Source organism: Plectropomus leopardus, chromosome 3, assembly GCF_008729295.1.
Source record: "Plectropomus leopardus isolate mb chromosome 3, YSFRI_Pleo_2.0, whole genome shotgun sequence".
Lineage (NCBI taxonomy): Eukaryota > Metazoa > Chordata > Actinopteri > Perciformes > Serranidae > Plectropomus > Plectropomus leopardus.
In genome coordinates, this window is record NC_056465.1 from 18,995,286 (window position 1) to 19,022,575 (window position 27,290).

Below are 27,290 nucleotides of genomic sequence, written 5' to 3' on the forward strand. Positions count from 1 at the left end.
ATATGGACATGTTTAGTTTTCTTTGCTGCAAAGGAGCGACGCAAAAACATTTTTGGAAAAACTTCACTTTCTGCTTTTTACTTCTAGCAAAAATCATGGTCAGGAATCAGCAGAGGGTGCTGTATTAACAACAGAACTCAGTTTATCAGCTGCTGCAGACTATTGCCAATTTCATCAAGTGTCCACACCACAAATCTAATCACATGGGGAAAGCTAATGTGTTCACTACTGAAGTATCTGGACACAATTTAAGATTTCTGCAGGTCGTGAAAATAGAAAATCCCCAAAGGAAATGTCTTGAAATTCTTTAACAAGAAATGCATCATCAAGGTCTCCAAAAAATATACTTGTGCTTAATATTTTGTTGTCTTTTTATAAGTTTTAAATCTTATTGGCATTTGCTCGATGGAACTTGCTGCTATTAAAACTCAATTCAGGTCAAGACCCTGGACTAATTTATGGCCACTGTGGCTGACTTTGCATCAGTTAGTTAGACTTTAAATAAGGTCAGATGCTTTGTTAGACTTACTTTTTATCATTTAAATTGACATAAGTGACTTATTTGAAAATTAATACATCTGCTAAGTGTATTTCTCCGGTGTTTGTGACCGTGAGTAGCAGCAACAGGTGTGTTTCAGGGTGGCTTTGGTTAATTTGGGGCCCCAGGCAAACGCCATCTTGCTGTACTTTTCACCCTTTTCCTACCTGAATTTGGGAAGGCTATTTGCAGGGGCAGAAAACATACTCTAAACTTTTTTTTTTTTGTCAGAAGTACACTTTTAAGTGAAGTGAACTATTAAAACTGCACAATAAAAGTCTTGCATTCAAATTTTACTTAAAGTGCAGAGTGATAGAGAGGCATTATCAATACAATGTAGTTAAATTTACTTAACATCTGTTCAAGGTGGAGCTTTCAATTCTCATATAATGCTGGATAGTTTCATTAATGATAATACATAATAATACATAAAATATAAAATATTATTTTGTGAGTAAAATCTGAATCTGCAACTCAACTGGCATCATTTTACTGTCAGTTAATTTAATAATACAGTGTTTTCCTCTAAAGTTGAAGAATACTGTGAGTAGGCTGTATACCAATGAGTTGCATATTTTTTAAGTGCTCTGGGGGCCTTTTGTTACTTATTTTGGGGTATAAGGAGTTAGAATAGCAACATAATTCATTTTTTTTCATATCTGAACATCATAATAAAAACAATACAGGCCTATAGCTGTTTGGGGCCCATGTGTATAGCTCAGGACCAAAAAGCACAATGCTGAGTATGATCAGTTCTCTATAAGCAGCAATGCCACAGGCCAAGCAATTTTTAATACATTTCTCCTTCTTGTCTCAACATCTCTTCCTCTCTGCTGTTGAACTGGACAACACTCCCAACACACATACACACAACTTATGCTGCCTTCACCGTCCTCTCTGCGCTGCACGTGGCCTGATGCCTCACCAGAACTTTTCAACTCTGCAAGTCCAGCATGACGCACAAAACTGCAGCAGGAGGAGGAGGAGAAGAAGGAAAAGACAAGACGCAGTGGAGTCAGACGGATGCTCATGGAGGAAATTGTGTTTGGGGAAACGGTCACTTCCTGTTTTCCTTCAGTGAAATTAACTCTGAAACAGCACCTACTGATTTAAATGCAGTCACATCAGTGTACAGTACCTCACACACACCGTTTTGGCAGCTGGTCCTTATAATTAAATGCTGAAATAAATAGTGCTTTAATTACTTTCAGGTGTCGCTGTGTACTAAAACAACAACAAAAAGACAGCACTGAACAAGCACCAGAAGCCTGTTAGTGACATTTATTATATAAATTAATTTAACAGTTAGTCCCGACCAAGCAATTTGATTGGTCAGAGGCATTCTATGATGTACTGATATACAGTACAACATCACTGGGACTTTTAACTCTTCATGTATCACTCCGCATTACAGGTGTTCTAAACTGCTGATTAGGCCTACATTAAGGGTCGGTAGGTAAGGTTACTGTGGATTGTTGCTCTGGAGGCCTATTGTGTGTCCCTCTCGAGTTGCCCTATAGCAGGAAAAAAAGGTAATTGGGGTAACTTCCACTCTTTTTGGGGCTCATGCATGCAGGTGTTTTGGTTAAGGGAAATAAAAGGGCAGCAGTTGCTGATGGAGCTGTCACGCCGTCTTCTGTCCCGTTTTTTGTTTTATTAATTATCAAGTTAGGCGAACTCGGGACGGTCGGTTTCATTGGTGGCGGTGTTTTCTGTGGACGTGTGGAGCCGTTACCCGTGCTATTGTTTTTAGCTTAGCTGCCTCAGTATAGCTAAGTGGCTAACCCCTGCAAGGTGCTTCAATACTGTGCGCAACAACGTTACGAAGATGTGGTGCGGAGACGAGGAGCCTATTAGACCCGGGACGGGGGTGTTTGACAGTCTCTCGCCCGGCAGAGACTCTGACGTTGACCTGCCGTCTCCCTTCCCTGGCGACGGGAGTCAGACATTACTAAGCTGGGTGGAGAAGCTGGAGGCTGCGCAGACTTCAATTAAGAGCCGGTAAGGATACTTCTTGCTCGCCCACAACTCAAGAGAGACACAGAACTTACTGGAAACACACAGATAATTGTACATTATATTAAGCAGCCGCCCTGCGTATAGCATGTAAACCTAGCTAACATAAAGTAGCTAGTTCATTTGCAGGAAAAAGTTTTATGTTGCTAGGCAACAGCTATCACTTCCAGCGGTTGCGTAACTACTTGCGTCAGCGGAGCCAAAAAAATCATTAGATAAACAAACAGATCACAATCTGTTGTTGTGTATTGCTGTTAACCAATAAATACGCTTTTTTAACTGCTGTGTAAAACCAATATCACCCTGTAGGTCGTGCTGCTGGACTGAAAATTGTAGGCTACTTAGTTACAGCACTTGAGTTAGTTACTTAGTTACATTACAACAATGTTCATGTATATTCACCTCTAGTCAACACTAATGAAAAAAAATTTGAAGTACCCCAGTTTTGACATTTTATGAGGTTCACATTTCAACTTTTCAGTGATTAACATGTGTACTTTGAATGTAAATAGGGTGCCAGAGTGGACCCCTGGTTACCCCTGGACCCCCTTTCTGAGGTCAGGTCTAAGCCCTAAAATATCCTCAAACCTTAAAAAACAATGGCCATTAGCTTTTGATATAAACATGTAACATCTATGTTATAGCATACAATCATAAAGAATGGCTAATATTATCCACCAACATCTCATACTGCCCCGCCATTCAAAGCAGTCTAGAAAAATGGCCTACTGCACAGTCTGCAGATTCAGACATCAAAATAAAACTGGTTATGTTATGCATATATATAGAGGTAAAAAAAAGTTATGTTTAGATTAATACCAGACATGGTTGGGGAAGACTAAAGGTGTAGCGTGGTTTAGTCAGGAAGTGCCTCTATCTCACTAACCAGTGTAAACACTTTACCTTGATGTCAAAGTTGCAGTCAAAGCGCTTGATGAGGACAATGAAGGCGCCTGTCAAATTGTCCCTCGGAGGGGGCTCAATAGGTTCACACGCATTTTCTGGCCTTGCCCCAATGAGGAAGCCCTGTGGGAAAGACATCATCAGACATGACATGGTGAGAGAAATGCATGAATGACTTAAAAACAAGTTTTAAGAAGTCAAATGGGTATTGAGGGGTCAAACGAGTCATTTTCCAAATAAAGATATCTATTATCAATTTAAAAAGCACTATCCAGTCCTAAAAATGAATGATACAACACAATAGATTTATATGCTACCCTAACTTTCTTATGATGTCTTTGGGTTGACAAACTAAAAACCCTTATACAAAAAGGATCCTCTGTATTCTAATGAGGAACAAAGTCAAACGGTTTGCGTTTTTTTTTTTAGATGAAAACAACAGATCAAAAATACCGGAAATAATAATTAACTAGTATTCGCTGATAAATTAATGACCCTACTTCACATTTATTCAGTTTCACTCATCCCTGCATCACAGCTTGCATCCTCTAATATCAATAAATAAAAAAAAAAACAAAACACCAAAACTGCACTGAAGCAGCTGTTGGTTACTAAAGGACACTTTGACATGTCTACAAATTCAAAGTGATACTGATAATCTTTAACTTACTTTCTTGCATGTCTTATGTAAAGTTGCTACGACTAGTTGATTAATAAATTAGTTGATGAAAGAAAAATAAATAACCAACTAGTCTGATAACTGCTTTTTCATTTTAGTCATCTTCAAACAAAAAGTCAAACATTTGTTGGTTCCATCTTCTTAAATCGGAGAAATTGCTGCGTTTCTTTGACATTAATAATGCTAAACGAAAAGTTAGATTTTGAACTGTTAGTTGCAATTAACATGAAAATGATTAGCAGATTAATAGATGGTGAAAAAAATAATTTGTTGCATGCCTAGTCTGAAGTACCACTGATCTTATCTAAACAAGATCTGATAGTTTTGATTCTGATTTATGTTGATAGCTGATGGACTGTCGGCAAATCACAAGCTGAAAATCATTTCTGCAATCGTACATCACAATATGATCATGACAGCGGCTTCACAGCTAAATGACAAGTCATCAGCACGCAGGATCAAGATGTTTTCTGATTCTAGAAAAATCCTTGCAGTCCTTTCCAAGATATGATCACACTGTTTTGTTAGATTTCAGAGACCTGGTTGGTGAGCCTGTATACTGTTAAAGAGGCTACACACACAAAACAGTAACATCCCATGATCAAATGTTAGCTACCAAAAGCACAAGCAGCGCCATGTTTGTTAGATCGTCCTGCTGCTCCCAGATAAACAACATCTATCACATCTAGATAAAAACTTGAAAAAACAAGATGAGAGGCAGTTCTGCCAAAGCCCCACATGTAACAGTGGCATATGAATTTAACATGGTAATGCATTCATAATTCATGCAGAACCTTCCACTGGAGTGAGAGATATTACTGACACACACAAAAATTATGTGTATGCCACGTGTGTCTTTTATCCATAAAATCTTTTTTTTTGCATGTATCACAGACAGCCTTAGAGTTAGCCTTAGAGTTAGCCGTTTTTTTTAGTTTGTCAGGGTCTCAATTTGCCCTGAAAGACTCTGTCCCTTCTATGCCCCATCTTTCTGTCTCTCTCTGCTGCTTCCTGTCTCAGTCCCATTCCCAACAACAGCTTTTTGAAGTAGCTGATGAGACTGCGATAGCGAGAAAAGAGAGAGAAGGTGAGACAGAGAGGCTGACAGAGTGATAAAAGGAAGGAGAACAAAGGCAGAGAATGGAAAAAGATACAAATATGGAGGCAAGAGGAATCAGAGAGCCACTGAAATGAGACAAAAGGAGGAAAGCCAGAAAAAAATGGATGGAGAAAAACAAAAATAGAAAGGTGAGGACAAAAAGAGGCAGATGGTGAGAAAAGAGAAGAAACAGCGCAGATAAAAGGAGAAGCAATGGCACACAAGATACGAGGAGAGAGGGAGCTGATATGATATACGTTTCTAAACCTCTGCTGCTCTTATGCAAGTGTAACTAACACCACTGAGTGTGTCAGAGGCAGGGTGGTAGACAGGAAGTGTGCTGAGGGACTGCTGAGGGACTCTGGGACTATGCTGGCCTCTTTCAACTCACTCACTCCCTCTCTCCTAAAGACTTAAACACTTTTTAAAAAATGTAAAAGAAAAAAAAACAACAGCAGCCCATATATCAAAGAGAGTCAGCACCTTCTCTCTCACACACACACAGCCGGTGCTGCTAGCATCTCGCCGGCTGCCAAAAAGCAGCAGCTGAGCCACATATGGAAAACAACCACAGTGACACATCACATTTGCTAAACAACGACGCCATGCTACACAACAGAAGTTGCTGACTGATACACTGCCAGACTGTAGCTCAGTATTGAAAAAACCTGACACAGGGAGGGTCAGATACAGGAAGGATCTGTGAACTCTCACATCAGCGAGGAGAAATGTGCGAGGAATCCCTCACCACCGTCACCTCTGGGTGCCTCCTCCAGTGCTGCCCTGCCTTGCTGCTAAATGACATCACTGTGCCACTGCCTCACATTCCTCCTCCAGACTTTGAAACTAATGACAAGAGCGCCCTCTATTGGGTTAAAAAAAATCTGAAAAAACACAAAACACTGCAGAGAGGAGAGCATGGTGAAAAACAGGAAATAACAGGGGAACGAGGGGAAATCCTGAAAAGGTAGCCTGAAAGGAGATGTCGAAAAAGTGCTGCCCATGCAAGGATATCACTTTAAGCACTAATACCACCTAAAATTGATTATATATATGTCCACTGCACTGTCATACTCCAAGCTGGATGACATGGGGGTTTTGTGAGAGAATATTTATATTTCTGTAACTCTGAAGTGCCACATTTATAAGCAAAAATCATTTTAGATACTGTTTACAGAGGACAAAAAAAGCACAAAAGTACATTGTCCAAAATTACAAACATCGCCATTAAAATTATTGGGAAAAAGCAGAAACAGCTGATATTCACACACACACACACACACACACACACACACACACACATACATATATATGAAATGCAGGTTACACTAAAAGCCAGGGCAAATCTTGTCTGATCCTGTTAGTCCCCGTTTTTCTAAGAAATCATTATTCTGCCTCGGGTAGACGGTTTAAAGTCGATGCAGTAACCAAGAACATTTATAAAACAACTTTTATAAATGCAATAACTTTGCTGAATTTGTACCAGAGCTCCACCTAATTCTTATTTCTGTTGACAATTAATCTGTTGATTATTTTACCAAATTACTCAATTAGTTGTTTGGTCTATAAAATGACAGAAAATGTTGAAAAATATTTCCCAAAGCCCAAGATGAGGTCCCCAAAGTTTTTCCCACAACCCAAAGATATTCAGTATACTTTCATAGAGGAGTTAAGAAACCAGAAAACATTTTAAATTATTTTTGTCTTTAAAAAATTAGGGTCTGGGGTTGGGGTCTATCCCAGCTGACTTTGGGTGAGAGGTGGGGTACACCCCGGACAGGTTGCCAGACTGTCACAGGGATAAAACACAGGGACAGACAACCATTAATGTCCCATTCATACCTACGGGCAAGATGAAGTCTGTTGAGACAATACCAAACTAAATTTTCCATTATTGCATTAGTCTTATGCTAAAGTTTCAAAGTTTAGAAAAACATGACATCTCCAATGAGGAAAAATGTTCATGATGTATGTGATGTTGAAATAGCGAAGTATCATGACATATTTGCACAATTAAACAGTGGCAAGTGTCACAGAGGGGAAAGTGTGTTTTCTTTGCTTTGAAACATCGTTGGACCGTGCCTGTATCTGATAATCCATGCATAAAACCAATCTATAGATCAAAGTCTAAATATTAACAGTTAATCCAATGTTAAGAGGTGGACACAAACAGTAAGCCTTGAGTGTAAAATCAATGCTTTAGTTAGTCTTTTTGTTTCAGTGGTTTAAAACTGGGTGGTGTAAATGCAGGCTGAATTATCTGTCAGTTAAAAGCTTTATGTTGGAGAGAAACAACCAATTGCAACCATATGTGATGCTTATGCGATGTGATTAATGCTCAGATACAAGTTAACGGTGTAAATACAGAGATAAATTACCTTCACCATGTTCTGTTTAGAGTGTTCTCTAATATCAATCAAGTGTCAGTATAAAATGCGATCTCTTGTCAAGCTGAAAATATCCCCTAATTTCCTCTTGTTCGACTCTCTTGTGTTCCTCTAATACAGTGCATGAGTGCAAACAAACTCAAAGGGATTTTCAGTTGTTGCACAATTTAAGGGGGGTGGGGGTGGGGTAGGGGGGTTCTCTGGTGGACTATTACAAATTACAGCACAGTAATCCTGTCACCAACAATCTCACTATAGGGCTTGTTTGCAGATTTGCTACGGGTTGAACTAGGGAAAAAAAACAAAACAGAGGAATTAATCACTCGCTCTAGCCTGACTGGGGCTTCCTGTAAGGAGATTAAAGCTTGTGTGACTCCACACTCACATTCATCGATGTTCAGAGTCCCCATTTTAACCTGAACCACTTCAGTCCCCACCCGAAGCATGACAACAGGAAGCAGGTGAAGCGACAGCACTTCTGCACCCAGCACTTTTCTGCATTGCAGTAATAGTCTATTATCACAATATTACCACATTGATTACCAGGGCATGGAGGCATTGACCCATGACCTTCTTTCTGAAGCTATTACTGCACCTAACCTGGATAGGAATGTTGGTAAAATGGGGCAGCTGCTTTCTAAATGTGAAAAAATGTGAATTTGTTTCTGGGTCACATTCTCGACTGCCTTAGAAAATGTGGGGGAGAAAAGTGAACGAGATACTAAAACTCTACCAACAGAAAAAGACAACAGAGTAAAGCCGCTCCTTGGACACAATGACTTGCTGGAAGTACATCGGTGAGTCATTTGGATGCTGACAGGGACTATCTGCTGTAAAACATCTATGATTCGTTCATTACCAGACATTTACCAGAGGCAAGTAGCACAAGAGAAATTACTCATGCAGGTGCATTAAGTAACCACATTAGTGTTTCATCAACAAGATAAAAAAACCCCTCAGAGCTTCCTTTAGAAACAACAGTTAACCGCCTGCTTTATGCATTATAAGCTGTGTCTCTAGCACACTCACCTGGTATAGTACCTGTGCAGAGATGCACCTAAACCCTAGATCTGTGTTGTGGTCCACCACAAATAGTACTTTTAAATGTTTGCAAGGTTGTTACCAGTAGATAATAGCTGAGCCAACTATTTAAACAGCCTGACGATAAGGAGGAACGTCAACACCTTGTTTAAAACAAAAAAAGAACGTACTGCTTGATGTGGCCAACACGCCACCAGTTAATGATGAGAGCAGTATACCTGTATGTTCAGCTTTCATTTTCCTTTTCTTTTCAAGCCTTCATTTGTACACTATGGTCATCTGAGCTAGCTCAATTTGCTGATGACGACCCACGACTGCAGTGAAAAGTTGGGAAAAGCTAGTAAATTAATCTCTGGGTTTAGATTATTTTCTTAAAATATCATTCTAATTTAATTTGTTAGAAATCAGTGAATGCAGTAAGTTGTATTGACAGAAAGCCAACCACTCACAATCAAATATGGTCAGTTCACCTAAACTATAAGTCTTTGAATTGTGGGAGGAAGCTAGAACAACCGGAGACTAAAAACAAGCAAAATGCTTGATATATAATTATCCACTCAAAGTTCGCAGCCTCCTGATGTGCATTTTTTTTCCATATTTTGCACAATGTGTGATACACGAGACAAGATTGTTTCCTGCCACCTCTTTATATGCCCACAACTTCTATTAAATGTATTTAGATTTAGAATAGAGGAAATAACTATAGAGAGGTTTTTGCAAAATTTGGTATTTCCCAACGGATAGGAGGAAGTCCATTCTGCTGCCTCTAAAGTAACAAAATAACTCAGAAATATTTTAAAGCAGGACCCTATTAGAAATACAGATAGTGTTGTAAAGGTCCATGTATTTTATGATTTCTGGACAACCGCTCGCACAGACACCACGGCTTTAATGTTGCAAGGAAAGGAATTTTTTTTTTTTTTTTTTTTACATATTTATTTTTAAATCTTTTACTGGGAACTTTTGTGCCTCAGAGACTTAGCGAGTGTTGCTGAACCATCCAAACCACATAGTCTTTCCAAAAGGAAACGCAAGCATTTCTTCTTAGGCTATAATTGTGGAAGTGAAAATGGGCACATAAACAGTATAAAAACAAAAAGCCTTCAAGCCAAGTGGTGTGCCGAGAATGTGCCGCAAAAAGAGAACAAAGTTATTTTAAGATGGGTATCGATTCTTGGCCGGGGTCATATCAATAAATACTCACAAAACTGAACCACTTCTACACAGTTCTTAACCACGTCCACTGCCAGTACTCTCACTTAACCCATGTGCTGTATCTGCAGTTGCTGAGGCAAAGACTTGCCTCTAAAACCATTTTTGTTGTTGTGCACCATGTGTCAGTGTTTGCTAGTGTTTACACAATACAAAAACTATTTGAGTTAACTAAAGTAGAAACTAACAAAGTAAATTTACTCAAGTATTGTACTAGTTTTGAGGTACTCCTACTTTGTTACTTTATTTCAGAGAGAAATGCTACATTTTGTACTACTCAACATGTATGCCATGGCTGTGCAGCCGTTAATCTGTGTATCTTACAACAATCATCAATCAAAATATTGTAAAAACTGCATGCTGTACAAAAAACCCCCAAAAGGTTGTTATTTCCGTAGATATACCATGTCATAGCAACCACCCGTAACCAAAGCATCTCAGCTGAAAAAATGCTGCGCACCTTACTGCGCTTCATTGCCCCTTTGTGTTCTGCATTGATTTGTTTAAAAATTGTCATCTTTGTCATTTCATAGCATCAATATACCTAATAATAGCCTAACAGTAAAGCTTATGTATAAAGCACTAAAATCAGGAAAAATGAAGTAATTTGCAAGAACAACAAAAATATGATGGTGATACCGCATATCGTGCTCTTGAGTCACCTTTAATCACTGCAAGACAAAATTAATCACTGAGAGACCCCTATTTGGGAAGGCAACAATAACCCTTTTTCCAGTCAGAGGAACTGATTCTTTCAACTGTGTATACCAATTTTAAGAACAGTCATTACGATGCAAATCTAGATTTTTCATTAGTCACCATTCAAACCCAACAGTTTGACTAATTTATCAAACAATAATAATACAATTACTACTTCTCTGCAGCATTGATTCAAATATTGACTGTGACACACAATGTAAAACTCTTACTGTGTCTTCAAATCTAAAAGACTGGAGTTGTGAGGTTTTATTTTAATCTGGCAAGTTTTGTTATGTTGCATTTTTATTGACCCTTCATCTCCAAAATTAAAACTACTAAAATGTGCACCTCTGATATTAAACAAAGCACAACTGTTGCATACTGTGGGTGTGCACAGGCTTGTAGAGGCCTTGCTTTGAGACCCTGAGGCGACTGTAAACAGCACTGGTTGTGTAAGTGGAAACAGGGAGGGCTCTGTTTGAAGCCTCACTCCCTGTGGGGAATCCTCCGGAGACAAACAGTCTTGTGCTGCCTTGTGATGCCAGAGGTTTCTCCGGGCATCATACAGCTGCAGCATTGCAAGGCTACAACATCTAAATTGGGTTTATCTTATAATAACAATGAAAAGGTTTCCATTTTTTTCAGTGTACAGTTTGTAAACAGCATTACAAAGTCACAAATTACTTGGTTGAAAATCACCAGATGTACTAAGGCCTTGTGGTCTTCATGCCATCTGCATGACTTCTTGCAAGGTGATCCTCTTTCCTTATTGCATATGCATTTTGGAAATGAGTACGCAAATAGTAGGTGCATCCCCACCTACTAACAGCTCCTAAACCTACTAACACCTCCTAAAGAAAAGTGAATTCACCTTTAGTCTTTAGAGATCTAAATTGCATAAGATAAACAGTGAGTGCATAGTATCTACAGATACCTGCAGTGTAGGTATGGTGAGACATTATTTACTTTTTCTGTGAATTTGTCAGTGTGCCCAAAAAACATTGTCACTGTTTGACAAACACGGCAAATCCTTTGCTTGTCTAGTAAATAAGATTCAGAATAAGAATAAGTTTTTCTCTCGTCATCCTTAGCCTATGATAATGTGGATGATAATGTGGATATATTCTAACATTACAATCTTGCTGAGTGCAGCTTTAAATCAAAACTGAAATGACTCGCTGCCAAGCTCTCTCAGACAGGAGCAGACATGGGCAGGGCAGAGGAGGGTAACTTTAAAATGGACGGACTGAGTTTAGCCCCCAGGGAGTAGGGCAGCATGTCTGCATGGCACACGGCCTCTCCGCAGCGGGACAGCAGGGGTGAAAATTAAGACGCAGAGATCAGATGAGAATATAAGAGAGAGAGTGGGCGGTGACATAGACTAAGTCATTTCTCAGCTTTCGTAACACAGAATCTTACATAAGACTAATATGCTCAAACACACAGAGAGAGCAGCATGACTGTGTGCCATAATCTCTGCTATCTGCCTGGTGGCACATCATCCACAGCAGTCTATCTATGGTGAGGCCCATATCAACAAACATGGTTACATGTTGTACTGTATCATTTTTTAACAGGTATTTCTTGCAACAATAACCCTGAGTAAATAAATAAGTTAATTAATTCTTTGAGACTCAACTCACATATTTTAAATGTAAACTGTCCACATCCCCTTATAGGGGGTTAAAAATGACAAGATGACAAAAATTTCTGAAATGTTATGATATTAGATCTTTTTTTAAAAAAGCCCTATCTCATACCAGGCACAAAGTGGTGTAAAGTGCAGCACAAATGTCACTGCTAGTTTCAGACCAGCTCCCATGTTGTGTAGGTACCAGCAAATGTACTTGCAAACATCTGGGTGCCCATGAGTGTGTAGGTCTTAGCGTGCTTTTGGAAAAAGTTACTCTGAGTGCCAGAGTACACCCCGGCACAAACTGGACCGTTCAAAACTTTTGAAGACTGATGAAATTTGCCATTCGGTTATACAGGACACCAGTCTTGGAGTGGCAGAGTGAACTCTTGGCACCCTGTCTGGGGAGACGGAGCAGCAGAGCGCCGAGTAGAGTGAATGTGAGATGAACCTAACATTTGTTCATTCATATAGAAATAGAACACTAAATTACTTCAAACGCATTGTTTGGAGCATTGCTATTTCAAAGCAGCAGAAATGGATTTCACCATTGACCAACAAAACCTGATCTAAAGTCAATGGCACAATATTTTCCTGCTATTTAAAGGGTGTATTATTCAGATAGTACAATGTGCCCTACAATGCGCTTTTAAACGCACAGGGGCATGCATATGGGTTGCAGGTCGGTGACATGATACATCATTGATTGCACCCAGATTATGCATTGTGTAGAAGTGAAACTGGAGTTGTACACACTTGAAATGCACTTTAGACCATGCACCAGAGATCGTTCAATTAGGACCCTTAATGTTTAAAGAGAGGTGGTATTCCCACTGCTGTTGCTTCAATTTACTTTGTTTGACATAGGCAGTTGCAAATTGTAAGTAGAAACACTCCAAGGGTCTGTTCACCTTTAGTGTCTTCAAACTTCACGTTGAGAGACCAATGCTACCAACCATCTCAACCAGAGCCCTGATGCCTAAAATATACCATGAGATCACAACTCATGTGACAGAGCCAAAATTATGTTGTGGGACTACCATAATGGTGTACTGATGCTAAACATAGAACCCTTAAATTCAGATAAGTGGCAGTAATTATGAGAGTCCAAATATACTGTACTTAACCTGCACATGTACACAAACACAAAACAAGTCATATACTTTAGCCTGCACATGTACACAAACACAAAACAAGTCATATACTTTAGGACTTTGCCATCACTTTGTTTCTGTTCCCCCAAAAGCGTTTGTACAACAACAACTGCCACAATGACCAGCTTAGATAGCAGACATGAATCATCCCTTCTGTTTGGGAGCTTTGTGGATCAAGCAGTTTGCGGGCTGCTGGGCGGGGGGGTTAGACACAGAAACATCACAACAACACACATTTATTACAATCCCTCGACACAGAGCGGTAACGTTTGGGATTACATCATTACATGTTATGAAACTTTGACTGAGCTTCATTAAAGTCCAACCAGAGTGTAATTTGAATACAACAGATCTACTTTGTGTGCTCCTCTGTCATAATGAAGTGCTGCTGGATGAATAGGGCTGGGTGTTGTTTTAAATATAACTATACCAGTACCTTTAAAGTCATACTGATATAATAGAATACTTCATTTGAAACTAATAATGTGAATGGAGTGAAGTATAGCCGCACATTCCAACATCTTTGTGGCATCTCTGCACATTTAACTGCCAACTCTGTCAATACACCGTACTAGACTTCACCAAACCACAGACTGTATGTGTTGTAGCTGTTTGCTGCGGTAGTGTGAGTTCCGTACCAGGGAGAGTCTGTGCAGGTGCACACACAGTCATAGGTCTATCTTTTAGCATCACATAGCTAACATTAAATTATGTTGTTATTTATTAACAACAGAGTCGACCCCTTTCAGGGTCCCACATACTGTATATGCTGCCATTTGAATGAACTTGAAAACCAAAATTGTACCTGACTCATTAATGAGTCAAACACTTTTTTGACCGAACCATCTCTACATAGCTGCTTCCCTACAGTAATTATTTGCATCCTCTCCATGCACATCTACAGGTAATCTCTCTATTTCAGTTTTCTGTATATTATTAACCTTTACCCACCCCAGCCTTCCTATCTGTATATCACCCTGTGTTTGTTACTGCAAATGATGTTTAAACAAATAAATACATTTAAATATTAACATCAGACAATATTAGTGACATTACAGTTGTTTTCCATTGTTTGTTGATGGATTTAAAGACCTGAAACCATTTTGCGAGTGACAGCAAGTCCTAATTCAGTCCTTTAATAGTGAAGCTGCCTTTTTATTTATATCTGGATACAGGCTTTCACAGCCTGTTTCCCTAAAGTGGTGAAAACAACTTAATCACAAATGCAAAAATAATATATACAAATTTTTGCATTTATATGGCATGTATTTATTATTCGTATTCTTATTATTATTATTTATGTTTTAATGGCTAAACTTTAATTCAGTGGAGCTGTAAAGTGGAAAAATGCCGGGAAAATTATGTGATCATATAAACCTTGAAAAGATTTGTAGGGACTTGCCTTTTAGTCTACAAACAAATCAAATGACTATTTTATCAGACAAACATCTCTGACTCTTCTGCACTCACCTTCAGTCCATCGCTGGGTAGCCGATAACCAAACCGTGCAGGCAGGTCCTCAAATGTCTCTGTTTTGTTGTCAAATGAGTACTGAAAGATGGAAAATGAAGTTTATTGACTTTTGATTTGATTATGGAGGCTGCGGCTTCATCACCATCAACCAAACAGATCTTTAGTTATCTAAGTGAGAAAGGTAGTCATCCCCAAAATAAAGCTTTACCAAGTCTTTTTTGACTATTAGGATGTATAGAAACAAAACACAGGCCTCGAAAAAAAAGTAACAAACACCTCATTGGAGGTGTGTTTCTGCATAGACAGGGGTGGAACTGTAATACACTGTCACATTATTGTTGATAGTGTCTATGTATGACCCTACATGCACTAAGCATTACTCACCGCGGCAATATCGGCCTCCACAGGCAGCAGATTGAGGAAGGCGAAGAGCTGAACAGTGAAAATGGTGTAAATCTGCGTGGCCGACAGCATCAGCATTCCCAGGGACAGCAGCATCTTGGCATCACGTTACAACCCCCAGCTGTTGTGCCAGTCACTCATAAACATACACAACCATAAACACACACACACACACACACACACACACACACACACACGGATGACCACGCACACTGGCCTGCAGTGGAGCTGCTGTACACCGCCTGTTGTTGTCACACCTACAAAAGACACCAATGTTTATGTAAAGCCTTAACTCGCAGAAAGTGATAAAATAGTGTTTACATTTCCTGATTTAAATTGAATAAATTTTATGCAGGTGTGATGTCTTTTGGTTATCTATCATTGTTGCAATGTTAAGTGAAAAATATAAAACACATTTTGCTCCTTACGCCAATTTGATAAAACAGATTTAGCTGTACAGGGATTCGGCTGGCGACATGTTGGACTTTTTAATGCTATTTCCAGGTGTATGACTCAAGCCACTTGTTGCAGCAGAGCACTGTCCGAGATAGGTCTATTCCAGTCCTACATCTGGTTTTTCGATTATCTTGCTCCACATGTGTACGCCCTCTTTAAGCTCATGGGAAGTGGATTTTAGTGGTTTTTCAGCTGGCAGAACACATGAATCATATGTTTTAGTACTGAATTCAATCTTCTGCAACAGCGTGAAAGTAGAGCTGATATTCTGGACTTGGACACATCGATGATACCCCTTTATCAAGCTTTCTTTCAGCTGTTCTGATTTGATAAGTTATACAAACAGACTATCTGAGAAGTGCTGTGAAGTATCAGTATCAGATCACTTCTCTCTCTTGAATGGTGTTTCTCGCTTTTACTACTTTTTCATTTAAAGAATATACCCCTTACAGTAAATGTCCATTAGAGGAATACTTTGCCACTTTTCAACCAGCTTTGCATAATAATAATGTGGTAGTATAAATTAACTGTGGTTAACTTCCCTCCATCTTACCAGCGCCCAGATCTCCCTGCTTGTCTCGTCTCAACTTGGATTTTTGCTGACTCTTGGGCTGTTCCTCTTGCTACAGATTGTACTTCTGCATTTTTGTATGCCTGCCACCGACACGATAAGTATAGAAGTGGATCAAGAGAGAGATCCGCCCCTCTGTCCCTCTCAAACTCAGATCATACAGTAAAACTATATAGTGCTGATCAAATACAAAGCAAGACTGTGTTAGTGTATTGTCTATTTCTTGCCTTAAAACGTCTTCAGAAACATTTTTTATGAGTGCCCTGTTTGGCAGTATTTTGAGCATTTTTTAACAGAGACCATACTGCTTCCTGTATTGTGGAGGCCTAAAAAACTATGCTCAAATGGAAAAGCACTGCTGATCAAATATAAGCATAGATTATTTTACCGTGTTGCCTATTTCTCACCTCAAACCTTATAGAAAACATATTTTAGCTTACTGTTTAACAGTAATTTCAGATTGTTTGTTATGAGGCTGCCGACATATTGGTTCCAGTGTCAAAACGGCCAAGATTGCATTACATCATCCACCAGTGGAAATTTCATTGTTGCAGTGTGGTGCAGTGGATTCTGGTTGTTGTTGGTTTTCTACCTCCTTATCAAAAGTGAATGTCAATGTGTTTTTCTCTGTTCTTGTAGTACCATTTTGAAAAGTATGACCATCTTTCCATAGACAGCCCAGCTTTATGAAAAGACCATCTTTCCTACAGTGAAATACTGATATTTAAATAATGATAATGATAAAGCTATTGTGACTATAGTTTAAGGACAGCCTTGCTGCTAGCTTCTGAGAGGCTTCCTGTTTCGGTCTGTTATGTTTCTTAACTGGCCAGTCACCCCAAAAACACTGAAGTCAGCTTCAGGCCTAACATCACAGCAGCACAGCAAGTTTACAAAGAGGAGGGCAGCATGTGATCAGGTCAGGAGAAAACAAAAGCCAGGCTTTAGACCACTAAGCTGTGTTATCAAGCTGCAAAGTAGGTGAATAGTGTTTCAGGATTACATGGTTTGTTGTGTACATTTTGAGGAAAAAAGAAAGTTTTATTATCAGATCAATGCACCACGGTGTGTGCGATGCCACCATTTGTCTGCTTTATATATTGTACAATAGCAGAAATGCTTCAAATAGATGGGGACTGAAAAACAGCTTTGGCAGCACCTGTCCTTATTTATTATTAAAAACTACACCGCATCTAAGCATCTGGAATTTCTAAAGTACTTCACTTTAAATTTGAAAAATATGTTGACATTCATTTTTGTGAAACATTTTCTTTCAGGTGCTAACTGTAAGATGCTAACTGTCACCAAGTTTTTGCAAATATCTTTTTGAAATATGCACTTCTAAATTAACATAGCTCATTCATATACTAATTGTCATATTTTTAAAAAAAGCATATTTTTATGGCAAAAATAAATATTTAAAAAAATGCATTTAAATAGCAGCAATTAACTGTGTCTTTCAACCCCAGCTAAATACAAGAAAACCTTTATCTCTGAATGAAATTACACCTGCTTTATCTGTCCAAACTGCATAATTCACTTTAAAAGTAATGAGAATCAATTCCAAGCCTTAATCAAGTCTGTGTGAAAATGGGCATGAGGCTTCTTTACATAATTTTCCATCCCTACTGTTCTACTAATGCTGCTGCTACCACTCACCATGAAACACGGTCTTATGGTCTTACATACTGAGCACTTTCAGTAAAGCATGTCACTCTATGAGGGCATAACCTGATTTCCTAAATTGAGATTAGAAAAAAAAGCCAGCCATCTAATTATAATCAGCATTAGTGGGTTTGGGTTTAGAGAGAAGGAGTTGGGGAAGTACAGTAATGCCCAATCGTAATTAGGGCTGCATGATAATATATATATATGATTATGATTACTATTTTCTATTTATGTTTTTGACTGCAGTATTTTGTCTTTATTATATCTCTAAATGTGTTTATTGTATGTTTAAAGTATGCATCGAAGACCAAAGCAAATTCCTTGTAAGTGAAAACCCTAATTTACCAATTCTTATTCTGAATTATATAACATTTATTTTAAATCTCTGACAGTTAACAAATCTCAATTTGGTCTAACATTTCACATCATCACACTGCCCAGCCCTTGTGTTTACTTGTACTAAACCTCAGTGTCATGCAGCATGTCATGAACATGTTTTCAAAGGGCATTTGGGCGTTACTTAAGTTAATTCTCAGTAAGACAGCAGCTTACATGTATGAGTCAAATGCCAATTCTGCAAATGATTATTAGATCAAGATAGAGATCAACTTTAGTGTCCCCTAAAGGAAATTCATCTTGGGCTACAGTACTATGCAAAGCTCCAATCACAGCTATACTAAAGAGACAATAAATCAATACAGCAAGGTAAGACACACACAAAGCCAAAAGACGGTCTTTATGACATGAATTAGATGTGGAAATGAGGAACAAATGTTACATGGCTTTCATGTCTTGCAACTGCCCTTTAATATTGCACCAGCCTCGGCAATCACAATAATATTGCACAGTATAATAAAGAGCAATGTAAACTGCACAAAGGATAAAACACAGAATAAATGTCAATGATAATGACAAGAGAGATAAAATAAAAAAATAATGGCAATGTCTTGCACAAGGCTGGATGCACTAACCATGTCACCAAAACTGGCTGAGACAGGACAGGGTCTTTGTGATGACAAAGAATCAAAGGGGAAGTGAAAGCAACACTCAATGACATCTGAGAGCAGATGACTAAATATCAAATGACAGTTATCACACTGTATTAGGAAAAAATGCTAGGAGGTAACTGAATAGAGAAATGCCTACATCTACACCCCGATGTGTTTTAATATTTAATGATATCAACATTATCAACAGTAATCAGACTTCAGAAAATTGCGTTGAACTACAACCCCAAATCTTTGAGATTAATGTAGGGTTACTGTTTACACATCGAGCTGCTTTTACAAATATCGTCGATCGCTTTAATGTCAAGCTTTTTCAAATAGTTGCAGTTCTTTCAGTGTATAGATATAGTCTTAAATAAAAGCGATCTAGAGTAGACAGTCTTAAAGATGTGCAGACAGCAACAAAAACAGAGCGTCCTGTACCCGCGTTAGCATGATGCTAACATGGGTAGCTAGCTGGTTTGTCGTGGGTGTTTACCTTTATCGCTGCCTGGAGGTTTATATTGTCCGGGAATTTAGCTGCTGGCAGTGACATCGCTCTCCTCCGCAATGTATCGTGCCAAGAAACATGTACAACAGTGGCGATCGCGGCTGGACTTCATCCCGTTTGAACGTTTGGTGAGAGAATATGTACATAAACGTTACAGTTTAATCCCGTCCGCTAGCTTCTTCTTTCATGTGAGAGCGCTGACTTCCGCCACATGCACCGCTCCTCACTCAGCGTCCGATTGGACAAAACACCTGTCAATAATGCTATTCCGGAAGTGACTCCAGACGTAAACATATCCACGTGATGGCACACACAACTCTTTACTGCCTTTTACAGTCGCATAACACGAACTGGCTGAAAGGAGCAGCCAGCCCATATTTACAGCTTTGTTACAGCTGCACTGGTGCTTTAGAAACACTAAGACCATGTACAGAAACTGTATATTTTCAGTGGAATAAAGTAAGCTATATTTTTTTCTTTCCATCAGCACAAATGTTGACACCCTCCCCCTCCCTTGAAAAAAAAAAAGTCTTGAAAACAGTTGACACTTTTAAATCTCTAGCACCCTCTATAGTAAATGGATGGCATTTTTTTTTGGAGATCCTTTGTGTCTTTTTAGTTTATGTTCGAGTTCAAGCCTTTTTATATAATGACCAACAACCAGATGCGGAAAATATGGTAGTAAACTTTATTAAGGTACAGCTATATTACCATTGTGGAGTTCTGCATGCGTTACATTAACGCACACTTTGGACTTTTATTTTACACATTCCCATTTTTGCACACCTCTGCACAAAACTGTTCAGCTTTGTTATTCTGAAACAGTTACACTGTACATATTTGTCCCGTTATTGTACTTTTTTGAGTATCTCTGTCATATTTTTATTATTATTAATTATGCTCCCTCCTAATCAACCAATGCTGGTTATAGAACATGAAAATAAATACTCTTAAGATAAAGCCATAGATATCAGCACTATAAAATTATTTTCCACAGAGGGTCCATTCAAATCATAGCATTAAATTATAGCATTAAAAATTACCCAAAATTAAGAAACAATAGACTTGAAATATATACTATACTACACCCTACAACATTCATCTACATTTCTAAATCTAGATTTCATTTGGGTTCTGATTTGTGGGGGGAAAAAATCACAACTTGCAGGTGTTGATCCTTGAGTAACTGAGGCACTGTGTGACCCAAGCCAAGACTGCACAAAAACTTTGTGGACAGCCTCAGACTTTAAAAGGTCAAATGCAAAATAGCAGACCCCTATAAAACTAAAGAACATTTCAGGTTTCTACAATGTTCCTCCAACACAGTGTGTGAAACAGGTCCTTTTATTTCTCACTAAAAGGCAGAGCAGAGAACTGACGTCAGGCTTTGTTGGGGTTGGGGTTATTTCCAACTGTGTGTCACAAATAAAACTGTTCACACTCAACTTATTGCAAGTTATATTATATATTAAATTGTAATAACATGTTTAAATAGAATAGTAAACAAGATGCTGCCATTTGCACCTGAGACTTTTTTCTAAGACTGTGATTCTTGAACTTTTTGTCTTCTGAGTTTGTCCCTCTCCACAAATAGTTCTAGTGTCAGATACACTAATGTACTACTTCTCCTGTAATGCTTTTACCTATGTCCTCTTCTGATAATAACTATATAACTGCACCTGAACTTTGTGACCAGGCATGTATGTAAAGTGTAATTGCAGCTGTTAAAACAGAGGCAGATCAGGTGTACAGATGGCACATGACTAAATAACTGGCAATTGTCATGTGCAACACATTTTATTACTACATGTCTGAATGCTGAGAAATGCCAGTATATTTTTCTTCATTTACAAGGGAATCAAAGTATAAGCGTGTATACTTTTGTATCATGAGTGGTTGTTTTTTTTACTGTCTCTAAAGTAATTTGAGACTTGTTATAATTGTTTCGTTTAGTATTGTTGCTTAAGGGTGAGCATAACACAATAAAGAGCTATGAGTTACTAACTCTTAAACGAGTGCCAAAATACAAATCGACAAGAGACGAGAAATAAACTTGCATACTTATAGTGTAGGCTTATAACATGTCATGACCAGTCCCACGTGTTTTTTCACCCTTCTACTATGCATGTTTATTGCACTTTAACATATTCCTGTTTAACAATGTTTAAAGCCCTGTCTGTGGGGTAATATGGGATATTCTACCTATAAAATAACCCTTTCCAAAGTCCAAATAGATAAACTCTGAAGACTCCATGTCACCAAGCCAAAAAGGTTAATCAGCTTCTGATTTTGCATTTAAGCATCATTTTTTAGAAGTAACTATCAAATAATCTGCATGGAAAAGCATTGTTTTTTTGTTGTCTTGTTAGATCCTCTGTAGAGTAGCATGCCTGCCAAAACCCACCTAACTCCTGCCCCCTCTCTACAAAACTTTGCCTCTGACACACTCACCACACACCCTCCTTCATCCAACCAGAGCACCACAGAGGACTCAAACAACCAGAGGACTGATGTCCCCACCATGAGGGTCTTCATGTGCTTTGAAGATTCCTGTGAGCAGTTTGATGTCCTTCCACATCAGACTGTGGGGGCCATGAAGCAGATGATGAAGGTAATCAAAAGCTATAGCAGTTGCCCTGTGCCATCCCTGTTATCGGACCTTCTTTTCTGGACAAATTTTGACTGCATTTTGGAAGTGTGCCTGACGACGTGGACTTATCAGTGGAGGCAAAATAAAGTGTTTGTGGATTTATCACATTTTTTACTTGTAATTGTGAAATATTATGCATGACAAAAGTGTTATTGTCTATGTGGAAAAAAAAGCACTAATCTCTCATCACTGGAGACATCTTTTATTCAGCTCACATGGAAAACCAAATTAAGCTACAGACAATGAACATGGTCTATCAAGACCCAAAAGTTTCCTCACTGTCTCATTCTGCAGGATAAGTTTCTGGTCCAACTCTCAGATGACAAGCAGCAGCAGTACCTGGAGCTGAGCTTTGGCGGTGCAGTGCTGCAGGACAGCTGGGCTCTGTGCGACGTGGGCATCACAAGTGGCAGTGCCATCCGATGTCTGATAAAGGTATTAAAACATGAAAAGGGTTTAGAGATTTGGAGCTGTATTGGGATTTTCAGTAAATACTATCAGCTTATAATGATGCACATTGAGAGAGGATGCTGAAGTGCATCTTTGCCGTAGGCCTACACTTAAGAAGCTTTCCCCCTCTTAAAAATGCTTTACATAAACAGATGATTGCAGTGCAGTTTTGGCATTAAAATATGTGTTTTTGGTCAAAATCAAGACCCTTTTATGGGAGAAATTGGTTAACCTGCCACCACAACTTTTGAATCAGTTTAATAATGGCAGTAGTATTGCTTCCAACCTTTAGACTTACCAAATACTTGTTTTTTCTGTTTTTATGTCAGATCTATAAGTTGAGGGACCTGCAGTCACTTCAAAATATTCTTCATGTTTTTCCTTTAGAGTTGCTAAAATTAGCATCTTACTGCATACACATTCATTACTTGGGATTACTTCTCATCAAAGACGTGCTTGTTAGAGCGAGTGTATTTTATGTCAGACTGGTACACTAATATGGATCAAGATGTTCCCATGTGAGCTGCACCTCGGAGGGAGATGACTTTATGGTTGAGATCTTTAGTTTATCCCTGTTAGTCAGTTTATAGTGTTGGGACACATTCCAGGCTCATCACCAGGCAACCCTGTGTAAAAGCTGACAGTGGTAAGGATGTGTGCGTGTCCCTTTGTCATCGTTTAACATCCTCTCATAAAAGTGGTTGTTTTCTACCGGCCTTTTAGTGTTTTCGTCCCATTTCACTCTCGACTTTTTTATGTCTTGGTCTCAGTCATTTTGCTTTGACATTTCACATCTTTTTGCCCACTTTAATGGGTCACACACACTCCTTAAATGTGTACCTGTTTACATGTAAATCCTTTGCATGCAAGATGGTAAATCATGGAGAGAGCTTTTGCAAAAAGCACTCCATGCTCTGGATTTCCCTCAGAAAAGTTATTCAACAATTCAGTACTTATTGTTTATTTCATTATCAGAGTTGTAATACTCGAGATTCTCAGGCCACTTGTAAAAGATATTGCTCTCATCTCACATCATTTTTTTACTTGGCCTTTTCCTGGTCTAAGACAAAAAGGACTTGGGTTTTTATTTCAAGATTGGTCAAGACTTCAAATGCAGGGTCATCACTAAATTGCCTGTGCAGAAAAGGAGTGCTGAGATGGTTGAGTAGATTTCAGCTCTCTAGTGTTTGTTAGTATTTGTTTGTTCATAGAAAACAAAGGATGACTCCTGCTCATAAATTCACTTTCACATGCACACATACATACAGCGTATGGTAATTGAGGAGGAAAAAAGAAATCTTCATTTCTTTTCTGAAAGTGTTTTAATGGGAATGCGAATCCTTCAGATCAGTTTGAGGAGCGCCTTTGTTTGCATGTTCCACATTTTATCGTAAAGGAGTCAGGCAGTGTGGGACTGGCACTGGTGTGGTCTTGACCTGGTCTCGATCGAATGACTTGGTCTCAGTTTAGATCTTGACTGTAACACTGTTCATTATTTTTAAAAAATAAATTTAATGTGACTGTCCATAATGTCAACCACAGAATTGCAGCAAGCACCTCTTTACTTGTGTATTACTTTTACAATATAGATAAGAGTCAGAAAATGAAACAAATTAATAAATACAATCTAGTAAACAAATAAAAACAAAAATGTAAAACTGACTCATGATCCACTGACTTGAAATTCACATTTTAAAGTTTTAACTGACATCAGAGGGTTGTTTGTTTTCCAGAAAAGCACAGAAGTTTCATCTTGTGACTACAGTTACTCCTTTGCCCTACTAATTGGAAGGCCATTATTAATATTTTTCAGAGTGAACGACGGTCTGTAATGCGTGTGTTCAACGCTGTGACAGGAGAAACCTTACCAATCATGGGAAATGAGACTCTTCTGCATATGTCCGTTGCTAGATTGAAAACGTTGGTGTCCATACAAAGCGGCCTCCCTGTCAGTGTCTTCAGACTGAGCACACCTGCTGGTGTGCAACTCTACGACTGCAACCAACTGCATGACTACACCACTGAAGTGGGTATGGCCTGTTTTCTTTCTGTGCTGCAACTTGATTGGTGTATGTAACATCATAGTGAGTGCTGTGTGGCTCAATACTTGTGAATAATCAAATAACATTTTCATTGATTTCCTTGGCTTCTAAACAGCTAAATTACTCCAATCTGTGCTGTATGTTGGCTGGTATGAAGTGGATTTATAGCTTTTTCCTACAGTTTTTAACTATTTTAAAATAGAATAAACATTAAATATATTTCTATATCCATACCATTTTTATTAAACAAAGGCATAACTCTTCGTTTGGACACGTGGGATGGGTGGGTGGAGTTCCTCCAAGGTTGCCTCCTGGGCCACAGATTGACAGTCCAGAGCCACCTATCAGAGAAAAAGCCAGTAATGAGGTCAGAAATTCCCCTATATGATTAAAGATGTGACAGAACTGTTGTTGTGCAGCTTATCTATAGTAATGCAGTGTGCAATCTTACACACACAAATGTAAATCTTTCTTTTCCTGCTACAGGTTTCAGCTGCAGGTAGCACTCTACATTGCTGCCTCTTTAGGCCACCTGGATCTGGCAGGCTGGCTGCTGGAGAGGGGGACGCATGCTGAGGAACCAGTGGGAGTCCATCCATACCGCCAGTGGTGCTACCAAACTGCCCACCGAGACACTGGAAAGAGTCCCATCCACATAGCTGCAGAGAGCAGCCAGCTCCTCATCCTCAAACTCTTCATCACCAAGAACCCTTTGACTTTGGCTTGTTGGGACCCTGCAGGTCATGACCCTTTGAAAGTTGCCATTCAGTGTGGTCACAGGGATTGTGTGCGCTATTTAGCCAACAAGCTGTGCTCAGTAGTATCCCTGCCAAACATGTCCCTGCCCATGCGTATCTACCTCCAGATAAAACGCTGGGTGAGTTTGGGGCAGAAGAGGGCAGCCTCCAATCGATGCCTGTACACCAGCACTGCATTCAAAGCCAGGGTGGGAGACATCCTGCTAGTAGATGGTTTCAACCAGACGAATATGTCTTCCAAATCCAGGAAGGCTGTGATCAAACAAGGCAGGAGAATCAAGGCCAAAGCTTTGCAGCTCTTACCTCCCACCAACAACTTTCTTCCAGAGTCAAACCTCCCCAGCCTGCAGACAGTGAAACCTGGTGACTTTAAAGAGACGCAGAAAAGACGGAAACAAGCTGTAAAAAATAGAGAAGATGACCTAATGAATGAAATCATAAAGGATGACAGCAGCTCATGTAGGAACGTGTTTATACTCCCACCAATCAGAGAGAGCATACCAAGGCTGATGTTTATTGGTGCATCTCCGAAATCTTCCCATAATCTTACTGCATCTCTGGAATCCTTTCACCACAGTGGCCGAACACCAAGAGAAAATGCCATATACTGCTTGACTATAGCCAGGTCTCTATCCTTCGTATTATACTGTATGTTAATGTGCAATAAAAACACAATGTGACAGGTCTAATACATGTCATTAGGTCCACAGCAAAGGTCCAGAGAGGAAAAATTGGTTTTAATTAAATTATTAACGCCACACATTGTTTTCTGACAGTTACTTATTGCTAATTTAGTTTTCATGAAGATCTCTTTTCTTGCTGATTACATGACAGTTTTACTATGTGTAATGTTTGTTTCTCTTATACAGTACCTTCACAGAGAAGCCTTGGTTGAAGCAGCTGAGCATAGCACGCACCCTGATCAGGAAGCACGTCCTCACCATGGCCTGATACGCTCATTCAGATCTCAGCCTAATTGCTTGTGGAGCTTCCATCGACTTCCTTGGAAAACCGTCAACAAGAATTGTTCAGAGTGGCAACTCAGCAGTGTATCTCAGGCTCTCTGTATGTGCTTATCCAAATATCTTCCTTTTATTGCTTTTAACAGAAAGATAGATAGAAGTCATAGACATAGACAAATGCAGATTTTTTTAAACAAAAAGTGAAAAAGTTGATGAATTAGTTGTGTTTGACAAAAGTCTAAGGACAAGACTTGCATTTGAAATGACTTACCTTTTTGGAAAATCAAGAGCACTAACATGCTGCATCCTCTGCCCTCACTATCTGTGTAGGTGGACAGCTATGCAGCACGCTAAACACACTTCCAATGAAGGTTGAAGACAAAACCTGGCAGTTAAGATTTTTATTGGAAGCAACTTTGACACTGCAGATGCAGTTTTGGAGAACAAATTCAACAATACTGATTTTAAATCATAAGATGCTAGGATAACATAAATAAGAGTTACCAAAGGTAGTCTATTGTAAAAAAGATCTACAAATGCACTGAAATAAATAAATAAATGTGGAAAATAATGATGAGCTCAGAACACCATCATTAACTGTGCAGCCCTTTCTTTCTTTCTTCAATTAGTCCATCTGTTTAATAAAAGGCAATTGCCAACAAAAATGTCCTGCACATTGCAAAATTTATTATTAACGAGTGTCAAGAAAATTACCGGAAAATTGTATTTATTTTATTTTATATTAGCACTTTTTAGGCCATTTCTTGTTTGTTTGTTTTTTTTCTTTTTTGTGTTTTTTTTTTCTCTATACTTGTTAGCTAATACCTTGCTAATATTTGGGCCACATCACATTAAGTCGCTCATTGCCTTCTTTTTTTGTTATTAGAAATCAAGCCAATTTTGTCAGGTTCCAAAGGGTTTAACGACGAGATGCAAAAAATCACCACAAAGTCCGTGTGTCTTTCTCCTATGCAGGAAAGTTGTGGATTTTTGCATATTA

The 27,290-nt window shown here is 38.9% G+C and overlaps 2 protein-coding genes across 2 annotated transcripts in view; one reads left to right on the forward strand and one right to left on the reverse strand.

Annotated features, from left to right (window-relative positions):
• The window catches only part of rnf13 (ring finger protein 13), a 52,375-nt gene extending 32,718 nt beyond the window's left edge, over positions 1 to 19,657 (reverse strand). Inside the window, exons 1-4 of the mRNA XM_042515952.1 lie at positions 19,417 to 19,657; positions 15,219 to 15,493; positions 14,832 to 14,912; positions 3,458 to 3,580 (exon numbers count right to left, since the gene is read on the reverse strand). Of these exons, the coding sequence (XP_042371886.1) occupies positions 3,458 to 3,580; positions 14,832 to 14,912; positions 15,219 to 15,332 (318 nt within the window). The 5' untranslated portion in view covers positions 15,333 to 15,493; positions 19,417 to 19,657. The remainder of the gene's footprint in view (positions 1 to 3,457; positions 3,581 to 14,831; positions 14,913 to 15,218; positions 15,494 to 19,416) is intronic.
• Positions 19,658 to 21,949: 2,292 nt separating this feature from the next.
• LOC121962300 (protein ANKUB1-like) lies at positions 21,950 to 26,279 on the forward strand. The gene is made up of 6 exons (XM_042512540.1): positions 21,950 to 22,039; positions 22,373 to 22,513; positions 24,342 to 24,558; positions 24,823 to 24,937; positions 25,057 to 25,953; positions 26,198 to 26,279. The coding sequence occupies exons 1-6, from the start codon at positions 21,950 to 21,952 to the stop codon at positions 26,277 to 26,279; spliced, it is 1,542 nt and encodes a 513-aa protein (XP_042368474.1).
• Positions 26,280 to 27,290: the final 1,011 nt, after the last annotated feature.

Excerpts from the sequence above, each read along its gene's own strand:
- LOC121962300 (XM_042512540.1), top strand. The coding sequence starts at position 21,950 with ATGAGGGTCTTCATGTGCTTTGAAGATTCCTGTGAGCAGTTTGATGTC. Across the intron at positions 22,514-24,341 it reads CCATCCGATGTCTGATAAAG|AGTGAACGACGGTCTGTAAT; the intron begins GTATTAAAACAT and ends AATATTTTTCAG. Across the intron at positions 24,559-24,822 it reads TGACTACACCACTGAAGTGG|GCATAACTCTTCGTTTGGAC; the intron begins GTATGGCCTGTT and ends TATTAAACAAAG.